Source organism: Rhinolophus sinicus, chromosome 2 (genome assembly GCF_057876585.1).
Source record: "Rhinolophus sinicus isolate RSI-liver-muscle chromosome 2, RSI-T2T, whole genome shotgun sequence".
NCBI lineage: Eukaryota > Metazoa > Chordata > Mammalia > Chiroptera > Rhinolophidae > Rhinolophus > Rhinolophus sinicus.
In genome coordinates, this window is record NC_142502.1 from 172,546,004 (window position 1) to 172,563,057 (window position 17,054).

Below are 17,054 nucleotides of genomic sequence, written 5' to 3' on the forward strand. Positions count from 1 at the left end.
AGAGTGAGTTACAACATGACCCAGCAATTCTACTTATAGGTATGTACCCAGAGAAATGAAAACATATGTCCACACAAAAACTTATACAAGAATGTTCAGAGCAGCATTATCCTAAAAGCCCCAAATTAGAAACATCCCAAATTTTCATCAACAGATGAATGGATAAACAAATTGTGCTACATACTATGGGGGTGGAAGAAAATTTCCTCTACCCTTCTAGGTTCTTCCAGCTGGTCTAATAATTAAATTGACATGAGAAGAGTAACAAGAGAAAATAACCAAATTTAATTGCAAACGTATGTATGGGAACCCCACCTACATGAGAGGTTCCAAGACAGAGAGTTCAAATGAGGTACATATGACATTCTGAGCTAAGAAAGAGGTGAGGTGCCTGGGGCTTCAGAGGAGAGGGATGTCATTCTCAGAGGTTCAGTAATTAGAAGTTTGCCCTGTCCTATAGATAGGTCATAAATAATAACTCTTCTTATGGGTAAGGCCCCAAGTTTAAATTCTTTAAGGGAGAGGTAAAAGTTTCAAGTGAGCCCACAGGGTCTCGACTGCCTTCAGGTCAAAGTAATTCACGTGCCAAAGTAGCACATCTTGGGGAGGCCTGTTCTGAACCCCTTTAATACACATAATAGAATATTATTCAACCATAAAAAGGAATACTTACTAATACATACTACGGCATTGAAAGACATCCAAAACATTATACTAAGTGAAAGAAGCCAGACACAAAAGGCCACATATTATATGCTTCCGTTTATATGAAATAGCCAGAATAGGTAAATCTATAGAAACAAGTAGACGGACGGTTGCCAGTGTCTGCGGAGAGAGGAGAATGGGGAGTGACTGCTAATGGGTACAGGGTTCCTCTTTGGGGTGATGAAAATGTCCTGGAATGGTGATCGTTACACAATCTTGTGGATATACTGAAAACCACTGAAATGGATACTTTTAAAGGGTAGATTATGGTTTGTGAATGATACCTCAATTTAGAAAACAAAAGTCAAAAAACAACAAAAAGATCCATCTAGGCACTTCATTAATGAATGCATACTCTTGTGATGAAGAATCTTGCACTTACTTGCTCTACTGAATCTACTGAAATGGCTCCCAACAACCCCATAGTAGAGCGGAGGTGACACAAGAAGCAGGGTAGTTATTTTCAGGGTGCAGAATCTCCCTCAGCTTTTTTGTGCTACCTTTGTCCTCTCATCCAGCACTCTCATTATTAAAATTCTGGCCTGTTTTGCACACAACTGTTGGGCTTCTTCATAAGTCTACTAAAAAAGAGACAATTCACATGATGAGGTGAGGAACTCCAAGGGAGGCATTTTCCTTCTGAACAAATGGGCTCCTTTTGTCAGGAGGGTATTACTTGCTCTCAGCTGGTCTGTAACCTTCTCGCTTTTCTCCTCCTCCTAATCCCTTACTGTGTACACCTTGTAAAAAATCATGTTCTGAATCCTATATATGTATAATTTTAATTTGTCAACATACCTCAATAAAGCTGGAAAAAAATTAAATAAGTAAATCAGGGATGGCATGGATGGTGTGGAAACATCTTTAGTTAGTTGGCACACTGTCCCCCTGAGACAGACAGCCTGCCGTGGAAGGAGCCATTTCCCATTCTACGTCAATGCTTCTGCACAATCCTGCTTTGCCTCAGTGTTAATAGTTGGATATATCACTTCTATTTTTGCATCCGTTTTCCCGTTGTACTAGAGTGAGATGGTAGCAGTAGCTGCAGATGTCCTCAGCTCAGTTTGGAAGACATGACAGATGTGTCTCTTTTCGCATCTCTCTATGTTGTCTGAATCTCAGCCTCAAAATGACACAGCGCCCGTGTCCTCACTGCAGGCCTTCCAACCTGAAGGGTAGGGATTTTGCTTCCTTGTGCGCACGATTGCGCTGAATAATCACTTCACAGTCAGAGTTACACGTTTAAGCACAGTACTATCTTAAGATTATTGTGCTAGTGTGATACAAGAGGTTGTAACACTAATTATCCTTGGCCTGTGAGCTCTATAAAATTATATATAAATTGCTTTTCTACATGTAAGTGGTTACATCCTAGAATCTACACTGAGACTCTAATTACAAGAATTCAGCCCATAGACTAAATCTGTCTTCTCAAGAATCCCTCACTTGGTAATAAATCATCATTCAGGGTATATATATAAGTAAGCCGAGAGGAATCAAAAGCCAGGGGCATGCGGGACTCTCTCACTTATTCTTTACTTCCCTGTCTTTCTACCCATTATATACTTCAGTCCTGTAGTATTCACAGTTGCTGGTAAGGCCCTCGGCAGCATCAGCCCAGCCGCATGGATGCAACCAAGGGACAACTGAGGGCTTGAGACTCAGCTCTAAACTAGCGGTTGTACCAGTAGGAAGTGCAGAGAGTTTCTGTTCAAGTTTGCATGGAAGCACTCATGAGGGTGGGGTGATTGCTGGGGCTGGTGGGTTACCCATAGCTTTCTAAATTAACCTCTCCTTGTAGTTCCCTCGTCCTGGGGTCTGGCCTTCAGCATCCAGGCTGCTTTCAAGGCTAGGCTCCCATTACTCCACCTCCGAGGTGCCATCTAGAATGACAGTTCAGTCTTTGAAAACCCAGCATCTCAAAGGCCATTATTCCCACCTTGGTGTGACCTTTCCCTGTACCCTATATCCTATACGCTCTCCCCACCCCCAATGCCCTGGCCAGTGGAAAGCCAAACTAATATTGCCAGATGTAATTAGAATCAATGAATTTAGGTGTCCTAAGAGGGGTTCCTCAACTCTGCAAGCTGAGGTGCTGTTTCCCACTTAGCCACAGTCTCCTGAGAGCACTGAATACCCACCAGCTCTCATATGGACACTGCCAGTGTTAGTCTCCTTAAACTGTGTTTCCCCAGCACAGCACTCTCTCTTCCTCTGTCTTTCTGATCAACACCTACATTCTTTGCATTTGTTAATAATTAGTACAGTTTCTGAGGCACATTTCTGTCCAAAACCTTCTGTTACAGCCAAGATGTTTGAGTGTCCCTTACTGTTGACTGCCAATACTTGAAAAAGGGTTGGAACAGTAAAATACTGTGAATAACGAGTGATACAATCTTGGATGCCAAAAAGGTAACTATAAAATAACAAGGCTAACTTTGATTGTCATATCAATTTATTTTAATCCAAGAAGTAACTGTTGTTTGCTTCAAATTTTGACCTTAGGAGTATTAAGTATCTATTGATATTGCCACTACTCAAAGTACCTTGGGAAATCCTCTTTTAGAATTGCCTTGAGAGCTTCCATCACCTTTACCCCACTAATAACTCTACTGGGGTTATTTTTCTTTCTACTCATAAAATTAACATATCCTTAGTGTTGGGGGAGGGGGGGAAGAAGACAACGTAGAAAGGTATAACAAAGTCAAATACCCATGATCCTACCACTTAGATGTAACCAGTTATCCTTTTAGTGTAAATTCTTCCACATTTTTTTCCATGCACATTCATGCATGAATAGCTATTAACAGAATATCTATGAACAGAAAGTCTGAATATTTGCAACAGCAGAGATTAATATGTGTAATTATGGGAAGCCTCTACAACTCAAAAAAAAAATCAAACACTTCTCTAGAATAATGTAAATAGGCAATTCACAGAAGAAATACAAAAAAATAAAGAAATGAGACAGTGTTCAACTTTATGTGAAATCAGAAATATGCAAATCAAGATAATAGTAAGATCCCTTTTTTGCCCATCAGGTCAGCAAAAAATAAAGATTAGTAATGTCCAAGTCCAAGTAAATTGGGAAACAGGTTCTCATATAATTCTGGTGGGCATGTAAATTCATGCAGTGTTTTCAGAGGGCAGTTAGACAGTACCAATTTTTAAAATGTGGTCTCCCTCTGACCCAGTACATCTCCTTCTAAACGTCTATCCTACAGAAATGCTCATGTATATAAGTATTGTACAAGAAGGTGTATCCCAGCTTTCTTTGTAATAGCCACAAACAAATCGGACAGTTCTACATAATCATCAGTAGAAAAAAAGTCCAATTATAATAGTATGGTGGCGTGTATTTTAAATAACTAAAAATAAAAGCAAGTTTTTGGAAACAAAAGCATGTTTTAAAATCTGGGAAAAACCCACAAATTGCTAGGGTCATTACTCATAGAAGGGGAGTAGAATGCGGGGAAGGAGTCATAAAGGAAGACTTCTGCGTTCTCCTCTGTGTTCTTCTGAAGTGTTTGAGTTTTCCCAGCACCCTGTGTACTTCATGGATTACTTTGACATCCAGAGTAAATCTGACTTTAGGACATAGGAGAAAACTATTTGGAGCCACATCTAGCAAATAAGTGATATCATTCTCCCAGGTTGTACTGGCCATTATCCTCACAAAGGAGCCAGTGACTGGCCACCGTTCACTCTTGGTCTCATGAAGAACCTCCCACACATTCCAGAACCTCCGTGTGATGGGGCTGAGTGCCCTCTGACTTCAGGTGACTTCTGAATGGAGTTTCCTGATGCCAAAGAAACAGGACAGCGTTACATTCAGATGCAGGGCACTTACGCCTCCTTAAGTCTGGATACTTCACTACCCGCTTTGACAGTTGTTTTTTTCTTTTTTTCTTAATCTTTCTAAAAAAAACAATTTCCCTCAAAAATATGTTATTTGATACAGTTTCCCTTGGAAATATCAGAATAAATGTCAAAGCTGCACTGTTTCTGTTCGTCACTCAAATGCATAGCAGATCTTCAGAGAAATTTTACTCATGTTCAAGTTTTCTTTCGGAATGGGTCTGCGTATGTATCTCAGCTTAACTCTTCCACCCTCATTCCACTACTAATAATTTATTGAATGAGCCAGACGTTGACTTTTGCCACATTTCTTGGTCTTCATTAGCTGATGACCGGGAGGAGTTGTAAAAGGGACCAGGCACAGGTGATGCCTCATGTTTAGGTACCGAATAGTTCACATACTATCGTTCATCTGCCTCCTCTGTGAAATAGACCTGAATGGACCGGCTCATGAGGGATGGAGGAACATGTGTAACACAGGCCTTTGGACTGAATGGTGTATCCCCTCCCACATTCATCTGCTGGAGCCCTAACACCCACTGTGACTGTACTTGGCGGTTAGGGCCTATGAGGAGGTAATGAAGGTTAAATGAGGTCATAAGGATGGAACCTTGATCCCATGGGATTAATGTCCTTAAAAGAGACAACAGAGGACTAGCTTTCTCAGAGGTCATGTGAGCATATGGCAAGATGGTGGCCACCCGCACGCCCAGAGAGGGGCCTCAGAATGAAGGACACCTTCCTTGCCAGCACCTTGATCTTAGACGTCCGGCCTCCAGAACTGTGAGGAATACATTTCTGTGGTTTAAGCCACCCAGTCTGTGTTCACTGGTTATGGTGGCCCAAGCAGACTGACACAAGAAAGAAAGCAAATGAACATGCTTCAGAAGTGACCTAAAGTGAATACTGAAAAATCACCTGTTCTGGGAGGAGAAAATAACCTGATATGCACTAAACATGCTCAGCCTAAACCACGTCTTGGGTGAACTATCTCAAGACTTCTGCGTACGGTTTACTGTCGTCATCGAGCCCAGAGGGTAAGGGCAGGTGATGTGGGAGCTCCTATCCTGATTTAGCCATGAGCTAGCAGACGGCTGTGGGCAAACGACTCAGCAGGGTCGGGGCTCAGGCTGTGCATCCAAACAGGATGCGTCTGGAATGGGTGCTCTCCGAGGCATCTTCGACCCCTGAAATTCCTGATTCTGACCTATTCTCAGGAATGAGGATTCTTGGTTAATCATGAAAAGCAGGGCACTATTCTGCGCCAGGCATGGTGCTGCACTCTTATCCATCCTCTCACATGTTCAGAACCACCCTGCAAGATGGGGGAATGCCCCTTTGGAGAAGAGGAAACAGTGCTCCCAAAGACAAATGACCTGCCTCGAGTCATACAGCTGGGAAGTTGGCAGAGTCAGGAATTGATTCCAGGACTGTCTGCCCGACTATCACCCATGTACTTACTCTCTACCATACCATTCTGCCTCTTGATTTGGTGGCGGTCTGCGTAGCCTTCGATCTCTCCTATGTGGCATTCCAGCACTGACTTTCCTTGTCACTTGTTATGATATAAGCTTCTATAATTGCTCCATTTCTCTAGATCTTCAAAAGCTGCCAGATCTTGCAAAGGCACTGCTTGCTTTGTGCAGTACAGTGCAGCCTCCCTTGTATGCAATAACCCCTGAATTGCCCTAAAAACAGTGCCTGGTACAAGTAAACATTCAGTATGTGGTATTTCTCAGTAGGTCCCTGTGTGTCTGATTGTTCACTTCACCTGGATTATTTAAAGGTACCAAGTCGTGTGTACCAGGAGCTTGCATCACTCACCATGACAGAGTTTGTACATTGCTAAAGGGAAACCCAGGTCCCACCGCCATTCAACTGCAGCATCTTCCTATACAGGGCAAAGAGCTGAACTGCATGGAGAGCAGTGTGGCAGGATCAGGCCAGCCCAGGTATCACCGGTCCTGGCACAGATCATGCGCATTCATTCTTGTCATTGCGTGACCAGACCTAGAGAAGCGGTGCACCCTTTTTAGAGACTATAATCAAATCATCTTTTCATTCAACTTCTTTAAAGAGAGGCCTGAACTGCTAACCAGAGAGGCTGGGGAAAAGGTGATTCCTCTTTTTTTAGCATTCCAAAACTCTCTCGTTTAATGAAAGGAAAAATACTCCTCCTTCCCTGCCTAGCAAACTCCTACTCATCCTCAAGGTCCAGCCCAGAGAGTTCTTTTGTGGCAACCCCAACGCTTAGTACAATGCTTGGTATCAGGCCCTCCTGAAATAAGGAAACAGTTGTAGTTCCTTCTGGGAAAGTACTGTGTGTGTGTGACAGTCACTTAGCCTCACTGAGCCCGTGTTCTCAGGGGACTAGAAGACCTACAGGATTCCTTACATTCCTTAAATTCTACGTTGCATATGCCAAAGGAAAGAATAAATCTCAGGTACAAATGCTGTTTTTTAATGACTTGAAAACAAAATAATGACCCAGTTATTTTAAAACATAGAGATATTTTAAAACATATCTTTCGATTGTTTTACCTGCACGTATAGAAAGGCCAGACCAAAAACATTGAGTTACAGAGGGCAAATGATGTCTCTGAAATTGGCACCATAAAAGTAAGTAAACCCAAACGAGGCTTTGCAACAGCCACCTTAACCTGAGGAATGATGTCAATAAATGGACATGATCTCTGTGCAAACTCTGCTAACTCTGGTGCTACCTAGAAAAGATGAAGACAACACAAAAGTTCTCTGACTAGAAAGAGAGGACTGAGGACAAGGTAATGGCTAAAGAGACTGACTGACAAGGCACAAGACATCTGTCATGCCCCAGGGGGCAAATTAGCTCTATTACATTACTTCCACATCAGCAGATCACCTCATTTACTAGCTAATCAGGCAGAATTAAATATTTCAAATTATCTTTCTTAATCCTGCATGTGATCCGTTGAAAACCCAGGACTCTAAAAATCTAATTGTAACTGCTTACCAGAAATGTCATCTTCACTTTGAGGAACTGAAACAGGGCCAAGGACGAAGCTGTTTTTCCATTTCCTAAAGCACGGTCCCACAGCCAGAGCTGGACGCGCACGTACGTACGCCTCAGCCTGCACATCCTAGGGACTCCCAAGGGGTCCTGGGGCCCCTGGCCCTGCTTCGGAACTCCAATATGGCCAGAGACTAAAAGAAAAGCAATGGAAATAGACGAGAAGTGTGCGAGGGTGGAGGTAGGATGTAGAGAAAGAACAACTTTTTAAACCTCGGCAAAATCTAAATGGAGATTGAGCGTGTTCTGCGGACCTAGACAGTACCAAATGGAAGTGGCAGGAAATAGTCCCTCTCCCAGTAAGAAGGGATGGTATGAGGCTGTGGCAGCTTGCTCACCCATCTGCAATTAAGACTCCGTTTCCTCTTAGCTGCCCACACCGAAGCCACTTCTCCCCACTCCGTAAGTGTCCTGGCCATCAGTGTGCTCCCATGGCAGTGAGCCAGCGGTCTGCTCCTGGCCGTTCACCTCCAATGCTACACTAGTGTTCTCGGGAGGACTGCCAGGGCCATACTGGAGGCCTTCTAAGTGGTTTCCATTGTGTGGCAGCATTTCCTGGGTAGGCCTGACAGGAGGAGGAGGTGAGAAAACCATGTGGAGCCAAACTATAGAGCCTAGTGAGTTGGAACCATGCCCACTGCCCTCAATGCCGCTGCTGCTGATGGGTGAACAAGGAAATGAGAAAACAGGTGTGGATCATAGCTTGCTGAACATGTCTGCCCTTTGTGTGAGACGATGCATGTTGCAGGTTAGTGACGTGTATACTTTGTGTTTTATCTCTGTTGATGTGCTCTCCGTGACTAAACTGTTAGTGGCATGAATGCTGTGCGCACGCGGGCACGTGTGTACACGCGTACACGCAGAACGTACTACTGTGGGACAGAGTGTAAAGAGGCAACTAGTCACTCTCACTTCCCTCTTCCTATTTCCATTTCTTTAAAAATTTATGAAAGCTCTATACTACAGTACAACCCCTGAAAAAGCTATGTGATTTGGGGATAGAGGGAGTCCAGAGGTTAGGTGAATTACATCTCCCCTGAGAAGATTCTCTAAAAACTGAAAGTTTTATATCCTTTTCCGTCCTTGATCAAAACCAACCAAAACTGAGAAAAGAAAAATCATGGTAACATTTGCTAGAAAACAACTTCCCCATGGCTATCCTGTACCGAGTTAGGAAAATCGTTTTCTTCTTAGTCTTGTGGGAATCTAATTGTATAGATTACTTTGTAAGTGAATATAATTTGCATCAAATACTTACATTTACTCCTTTGCTCTGTAGTCCAAAGGCCAGTCAAACTTCCTTCCTTCCTTCCTTTCTTCTTCCTTCCGTTTTATAAATTATGAAATATTTCAATTATACTGGAAAGTACAAATAATAATATGAACACCCATAGAGCCACCACCTAGCTTTGTTAATTCTTAACATTTTGTTATTTTTGCTTCAGGTAGTTTTTAAGAATAAAACGTTACAAACACAGTATGACCTTTCTGCCAGAGGTGCTTAGTGCTATGGAGATTCAGCCTACATCACCTACATCAGAGAAATTCTTGGTCTTTGCCACTCTGCAGTTTTACTACAATGAACCCAGATCTGAATTTATTCTTACTTATACTGCTCATGACTCTTTAATTCTTCCTGAATCTCTCTTTGTGTTTTTCATCAATTCTGAAACACCTTAACTATTTTATTATTGCCTCTCCCCTATTTTCTTGATCCTCTCCTTCTGGAACCCCTTTTTTCTACTCTTTGTCTTTTTTTTTAATTAATTGGGTTCTCATTCTCTTCTCTCTCTTCCCAAGCCATAAAGAACTGTAGAGAGCAGCGAGTTCTCCAAGTGGACAGAGGTGGAGATGTCCCTGAGTTACAGCCTCGAGTGCCAGGACTTAAAGGGGCTGCTATGTTTACCTGCTGACTTCTCAAATGATGTGTCCACTCTGTGTGGGATACTCTTCGTGGCTTTTTAAACTGCTAGAGAGAGAAGACTGAAATAGGGTTTGTTCACAGCCAGGGTCCTTAGGCTGCCTGTCACTTTGTTCTTGGAGCATCCTGGTAGTTCCATGGTTGATGAAACAGAAGTGGCCTCTAGAGCTGAAAACAGCCCTTTAAGAAATGGAAAGGACCCCTCTTACCAGAGGGGTCTTTTTACCACTGGCAGAATGGGGTGAGGCGCATCCCACTGTGTACTCATTTACTCAGCACACGTTAATTGAATTTTCTGCACGTCAAAGAGCAGGTGTTGTGCGGGAGATCCTGCTCGCTGCGCCATTTGTCATACGGGGCGGCCTGCAGGGTCTCAGCTCCCGCTCCCCATACAAGAACGCAGGATGTGGTGAGGCCAAAAAGGAACACCCACAGAGCCATAGGTAGGGGAGTCATACCACTATCGTCTCACTGGCGGCTGCAGCCACACAATCTGCAGTCTGCTGTCCGCTTCTCTGCCTGCCAACTGACCGACTCACCGACTCGACTCCCGACTCTACTCACTACCACAGCCGCAGCAGTGATATCAGTGGCTAATTGGCTAACTGGTTACCGCTGACGGCCAACTAGCCACAGGTGACGGCCATCTACTACCCGAGCCAGCACCTTTCCACATGAGGCCGCGAGCGTGGAATCTGCTCTCTGGGGCTCTGTCCCCACAGCACGCATGCACTGGTATAAGAGGGACACACGTGTGATAACACAGCCCCTGACCCAGACAGCTTAAGTCTAGAAGAGCATGGAACCCACACAGTCAGAAGGAGAAGTGCTGTGATGGTGATCACCTGGGACCCTGTGGGAGTGCAGCGAGGGACCCACCTGGCCCGAGGGGCCCAAGGACCCTGCATTGAGAGGGCAAGGGAAGGAGGTGAGCTGAAGGCTAAGCCAGCGTGGTGAAAGCTCACCCAGGCAGAGGCAGCAGCTCCTGCAACAGCCCAGCATCAAGACAGCATGTCATGTCCTGTCATGTTTGTGCCTTTTCAAGTCGTTCTGTTTGGAAAGAGCTTCGAATACAAGGAAGACTGGAGAAGCCGTATGAGGGATGGGTTGTGAGGGCTTTATTTGCCACAGCTGGGAACTTGCACTTTCTCCTAGGGGCAGCGGGAAACCATTGGGGTAGATCTGATCAGATATGTACTTTATAAAAAGACAAACATTGCTGTGGTGTGAAGAATTGCAGATTATGGTACTGGAGGCGGCGAGAACCATCCCAAGACGGGGGCGTCGATCTGGTGAGAGAGGATGGCAGCCTGGACTCGGGAGGAGGCAACAGAAATGTTGAGAAGTGGGTTTAGGAGCTTGAGTCAGAGGACATAGGTAGGTAGTTCATGCCCTTCAAAAATGGTGGGGGAACTAAAAGGATGCTTATTTCACGGTCAAAACAAATAGATCATCTACCAGTCTCAGTGGTCCTCAGGATTTTTTTGAGCCCTGACCCACCTAAGAGCTAAGACCTACTGCAATTAGAAACAGTCATATCATCAGTGATTCTGCAGACGGCACAGGAAGAAATTTACAAAAAATAAAATGAAATGATGTTCAGGTGAGTCCTGTGTGTCCTCCCATGGGGCCTGCCTGGTTGCCAGCCACCCCCATTTTGGGGAATCACTCATCCACGTAACAGAGAAGCATTTGGAGCAGAAATGTATCCTTCACTTAAAGGAAGCAACATTTGAAGGAAACTCTTCTGCAAAATAATGCAAGTTCAGATATCTCACACTATCACCTGTGCCTGAGACCCTGGCTTCCTCCTGCCTTCACGTAACTACACGCTCTCCCCCGATGAAGTGACAAATGAGCCAGTGTGTGATGCACCTGAGTTGTGCAGAGAGCAAGCCCAGGTATTCCAGCCAATGCACACACAGTGTGTTGTGAATCTTCCACACCAGCTTTCAGCAGTTAAATTCACAGAACGATTGCTCAGTTCCTTCCTTCATTTTCACAGTGTAGACCTGGCCCAAGACCCAAGAGTGAAGCAGCAACTGGACGGAAGCAGAAACATTATAAATAACCCAGAGAACCCTTTTATAACAGCAACTGCCGGCTGATTTTGTGGCCTAACAGCTCAAGCAAAAAAGGATATAAATACAATATTGTGCAATGACTAATTACTCAAAATTTTGTGTATCAGCAGAAGTGGAACCTGTGGTTGGTGCTAATGTTATCAAATGCCTTTGCCGTTTAATAATCTGGTGGCTCTATATTATTTAGCATGCAATTTTCACAGAGAACAATGATTTTATTTCAAGTACCTCTCACTGAAATGAAAAAGCAGCTGTTGGAAGATGAACATTTGGCAGAAAATGTTTTAGTAGAATCTTCTGTGAGATACGAAGTCATATTGGATTAACTGTTTTCTGTCTACAACAGTGGAGTCACAAAGAAAAAAGGTCGCTGACCACAGAAGGCCAGGCTTTAGAACCCAGTGAATCACTAACAGACATTTTAGTTTTAAGTGCCATCTTAATCACCAATGTATAAAGTTATTTATATACAAAGCTTCCATTAATATGGCCTGAAGAATGGGCCTTTTTTATTCCAGTTTTAGCTCATATTTAGGATTCTACTTTTCTTTCATTAATCATGGAATTCTTTAAATTATAGAATAATTAATCCACCACAGACATTTTGGCTAGAATGGGGTTTGTAACCAGTTTTAAGTCTCCGGAGGCCATTGTCTGTGGCTAGCCACACAGAGGAGCAGTGAAGGTTGTGACTGAGAGTGGCGCCTGCTGAGCGCATGTCAGCCCTGCCCCTGAACCCCTGGGCTCCTGGCTTCGTTGCCCAGCCACGCCCAGGTCGCCAGAGCAGGGCTGACCGAATCCCAAGTTGACAACAGACCCTTACATGTTCTTCAGGCTGGCCTACCACTGGTCAAACTGGGGCTGGACTGGGGACAAAGTGACATCATGATATGGCTGCTGGGCACAGCCAGTTTCAGCCAAAACACATTGTGATATAGCTGCTTTCATGGGACCATTTTGATTCGAGAACATTTTTCACATTAAATGATTGTAACTAAAGCATAAAAGTCTCCTCTTTTCTAAACTCAAGCAATGTGCAAAACACGGAGCTTCGCCTTATCCCAAATTCCCACTCCTGTCCTCAAGTAGTTGAATTTCAATCAAAACGCTGAAAACTGTAAGACCAGTGTCACTGTAAGACCACTTACAGTCCTTTGGGGCAGTGAAACGCTGCCCTGAACATATATTGCTCCCCACCATTGATTTTATATTCAACCCCCCAATGATCCCTGTCTGTTTACATCCATCTAAATGAAAGAGGCTTTAGCCCTATAAACCTCATTCCAGATGGAAATGCATAATTCAAGAGAAATACTGATGTCAAAGGAGAGAAGGCACAGCAATCTGTGTCAGCGGTAGCTTTAAATTTAAGAGGACAAGGAGAGTTTAATGTAATGTAGAATTGAAAATAAAATTAGAAGCAATATTTAGGCAGGCCTCCACCTCTTTTTTTCCCTGCTGTGACACAAAGGATTGACTCCCAGCTTAAGTGCTTAATGTAATTCATTTTTCTTTGCTGCTGGAAGTCTTTTCCCCATAAAATGTTCCGTGTTTCTCTTTGGCATCCAAAATTAGACCTTTTCACCTTTTCCAGAAAAGTCAGGGTAGGAAGAGTCAAAGTTTTCCCCTCGTGTTTGCAGCATAGAAAGGACCCCTGTTATACAGATCTGACTAGTTCGGCTGCTGGCAATAGCTATTCATTCTTCCTTAATACTGATTCTCTCTAATGTGGGTGTCTCTTCCGTGGCTTTTCTTTTTCTAAAGCTGGAAAATAAAAGGTTGATAAAGAACATCTCACACATGTTCCACTGTGCAAGGTGTTCCTACACACTCAGGAGAGGAATTCTTGAGCACACATCCAAGACTGCACTCCCTTTTAAAGGAGTTACATTGGGAACCTTCATTTTTAGTCCAATCAAACTGCCATTGGTCAGAACCTGCCGGGGGCCTCTTTATTTGAATTTCCTTCAGCGCTGGTGTTGTTCTTTATAGTTGCCCATTGTTTTTGGCCCATGGTGTAAGTCCCTCGTATGATCCCCCACCTTAATCGCTAGACTTAATTTTAAATGATTCACTCTTTCCAGAAATAAATTCCTTAGGATAGTGGTTCTCCAAGGTGGCACCATCAGCATCACCTGGGATTGCATGAGAAACACAAATCCCGGGCCCCACCGCAGATTGAAGGGATCAGAAACTTTGGGGGTGGAGCCCAGCCATCAGCTTCACAAACCCTCCAGGCAGTTCCGAAGCACCCTGGAGTTTGAGAACCACAGACTTAGAAGATGAAGTATTGCGTTCATTAAGGGTAGTCAGAGATGTGCCCCAGCTGTTAAAGGTGTTCCGGACAAGAAGTTTCCAGATCTTTGTGAGTCAAGTTGGAGTACCTGTTTGGCCTCCCCAGAGCACTGCGTTAATGGAGAGTGGCCTTCAGCTGAGGGGCCCCATTCCTACCACCTAGCCATTTGACCTTGAGCACATTCTTACACTTGATTTCTCACCTGGAAAATGAAAGACCCACTCTGCCTACTTCACAGGATTGTAATGAGATGCGAAGGGAAGCACGCCTACGAACATACTCTGTAAACCAGAAAGTACTGAGAAAAAGTGAAAGACGTGTCGTTCTGCAGACTGGATTCTGGGAGTCCGAGCATTATGTCAGGGCAGAGAGTGGGGAGAACGCCTGTATTTATCATTTCCCCTAGGAGTTCCACCTTTTTGTCTATACAATGACTGATTCATCATTTTAGTGGATGTGTGTCAGATTCTGCCATTTCAGCCCATTAATTTATCTGGTGTTAAGACAGGAAAACCATGCCTGATTAGTGGCTACAAGGGGCTACAAAAATACATCCGTTTTTCAGACATACTGTTTTTTATGGAAAGCTTTGTGATGGTCGTCCAAGACGGATATGTATGTGGACACTGAGGGTCTCATGCCCAGAACTTGTCACACACCAGCCGTCCATTTCAGCCATGTCAGCCCTGTGTGAGGAAGTTGTGACCTTCAAAAAGCACGCTAAGTGTCCGCTGACACACAGGAATCATTGCAAAGAGGACCAGAAAGAAAATCCCTCAAGCAAACCAAATCTACAGAAATCAGGGTTTACTAACCAGACCAGTTAATATGTCTGTGCTTGAAAAGAAAGTGGGTGGATTTCGCCTCAGGGGTTAGCCTTTACAAGCCACTTCACCATAGGAATTCTTCAACAGCAAGTTCCTGGTACGTTTAGGCTATAACTTGACAACTTTATAGGGAACTTAGTGCACATATGCGGGCAGGAGGGAAGCTAAAGCCCTTGCCTTCGTGCTTATGGGGATGCAGTTTTAATAACACACAACAGTTCTGGGCAATATCAGCTTCACTTTTCACACGAGGTGCCAGCTGAAATCAAGAGATTAGGCAGGAACCGAAGTGGTTCATTAGGATTCAATGATCAGTTAATCATGGAATAGTAAGTTCTCAGTTAATTATGGAATTAGAATATGAGATGATTTTGCTCAAAAATGTGGATTTGAACAAATCCATAGAGACAGAAAGCAGATTAGTGGTTCCCAGGTCTGGGGTGGTGGGGAGGAATGAGGAGTAACTGTTCATGGGTACGAGGTTTCTTTTAGGGGGACGAAAATTTCTAAAATTAGACTGTGGTGATGATGGTTGCTCAACCCTATGAATGTACTCAAGGACACAGAATTGTATACTTTAAACAGGCAGATAATATGGTATGTGAATTCTATCTCAATAAAGCTGGGTTTTTTTAATCAAATAGCTCATAAACTGTTGAGCCAGGAGAAACACTACCTATTTAAAAGACAGAAATAAAAAGCACATTGGAACTTCACTGCATGCAGTTTCATACTGGATTAATATGAAATAGTGGTCATTTAAAATATATTAAAGCAGAAAATACTTGCTCTTTTAATCACAGAGTATTTTAAAAGCAGACAATCTCAGCCTAATAATTGAAATTTAAACGTAATTAAGGTGGCTAATAGAAGCCAAAGTCGTGTCCATTTATGACATAACGATTTATCATGTTCCCTACAGATTATTTAGAAAACCAGTAGACCTTATACAATAATGATAAGAAACCTGGATTTTCAGTGTTCATCATGTTTCTAAACAGATCTGTTTAGGGAAGGCTGGAAGGTTGAGGTTGGGAAGGGTGTGATCTCATCCTTATGACATAAACATACTCTGATAAGAGAAGACAGCCCATCCAAGTTGTGAAACGGGGCTCTCGTCCTGTGTAAGCAGCATTGTATCTCAGGGTATGTTTATCAGACCACTCCGTCTTGCTTGCTTAGGAGAGAACCTTTGCACTTCCCTGCCTTGGGAAGAAGCTAGGCCAGGCCACGCTAGTTCTAATCTTCTCACTCCAGAGCGTGGGCATGGCACACTGGTGGCCATGGAGACTGTCGACTGAGGTAAACTAGAGAGGAACTGGCTGGGAGATGTAGGAATTTCTGGCTCAGTGGAAACAAAGCAGGGAGCTACCAACACCTGCCGAGTGTGCCTTACAACTCAGAGGTTGCTGGCGAGGGCTTCTTAATGCACTGGGAGACCCTGACTGGGCCACTGGCAGTTCTTTGGGACAAGAGGCCCGGCTTCATTGTTTCTCACCCTTTTATTCGTCACCACCCACCCACCCCAAGGAGCCTTTTAAGAATTTTTTTTCCCCTAATTGCCCTCTTCTCCCATGAAACTTGAATACCACAGATATTCTTTCTTTCTTCCTATCTATCTATCTATCTATCTATCTATCTACCTATCATCTCTGTTTATGCGCTGTGTCCCTTTGGAGAGCCACAAACCATTGTATCTAAGATTTTTCTTTTCACCACAACCCCTTCTCCCCACCCCCTACAAGAATGACTGTCCCCCGTGCGCAGGTACTATCCAGCTGAGAAGGCATGCCCTGGATGGAATGAACGGTTAACCAGGACCTTTCTCCTTCTGCTCACACTGAGTGAGGTCAGCCACACGAAGAAGGTGGATCAGGTAGCCTAATGTCCACCACGAACCAGGAGAGGCCCCGACTTCAGGTTCCCCCCAGCACGACTAGAGAAATGTCTTCCAAAATCATCTTGTCCCCGCACCATCTGCTCAGCCTGCCTGCCGCCCTCCAGGCTCTCCACCACCTCCTCTCCCTGCGCAGCAGCCCTCTGTCCGTGGCTGGCTTGCTGTGATGGAAAACGGGGTCCTCCATCAGAGCAGCCCTCTTGGTGGAGGCGCCCGGCTTTCCCTGCCAGCAGGTCACCCTCTTCCCTTGCTGTCCTCCAGCCCTTCCCAGAAGCCTCGCTCACTGTTCTCCCTCTGTTCCTTCACCCCAAATGAAAGCATGAGATTTACCAGATTGTCCAGTGCTGCACTGACAAGAGGGACCTTTATACTCTCTACATTTCTTTAATCTACTCACACCCTCTTTACAGCTCTGGT

At 44.1% G+C, this 17,054-nt stretch overlaps 2 protein-coding genes and 1 long non-coding RNA gene across 12 annotated transcripts in view; 1 reads left to right on the top strand and 2 right to left on the bottom strand.

Annotated features, from left to right (window-relative positions):
- Nucleotides 1-9,406, bottom strand: part of LOC141571522 (uncharacterized) — a 50,296-nt gene extending 40,890 nt beyond the window's left edge. For all 4 annotated transcript variants that reach the window (XR_016020491.1, XR_016020493.1, XR_016020492.1 and 1 more), the window contains exons 1-2: nucleotides 8,871-9,406; nucleotides 7,556-7,746 (exon numbers count right to left, since the gene is read on the bottom strand). This is a non-coding gene — a long non-coding RNA (uncharacterized LOC141571522). The remainder of the gene's footprint in view (nucleotides 1-7,555; nucleotides 7,747-8,870) is intronic.
- RBKS (ribokinase) overlaps nucleotides 1-17,054 on the top strand; it is an 82,652-nt gene that overhangs the window by 51,092 nt on the left and 14,506 nt on the right. Inside the window, exon 8 of one of the 7 annotated variants that reach the window (XR_012496287.2) lies at nucleotides 4,359-8,360. The exons of 4 other annotated variants lie outside the window; for them this stretch is intronic. Coding sequence is in view for 2 of the 3 variants with exons in the window: in XM_088796237.1 (XP_088652363.1) it covers nucleotides 3,012-3,041 (30 nt within the window). In the remaining variant the exon portion in view is untranslated. Of the gene's footprint in view, nucleotides 1-3,011; nucleotides 3,057-4,358; nucleotides 8,361-9,412; nucleotides 17,048-17,054 lie in introns of those variants that run through there. 2 more of the 7 variants (XM_019735341.3, XM_088796237.1) reach the window with 2 other exon arrangements.
- MRPL33 (mitochondrial ribosomal protein L33) overlaps nucleotides 11,486-17,054 on the bottom strand; it is a 32,426-nt gene continuing 26,857 nt past the window's right edge. The window contains exon 4 of the mRNA XM_088796239.1: nucleotides 11,486-11,575. Within this exon, the coding sequence (XP_088652365.1) occupies nucleotides 11,486-11,575 (90 nt within the window). The remainder of the gene's footprint in view (nucleotides 11,576-17,054) is intronic.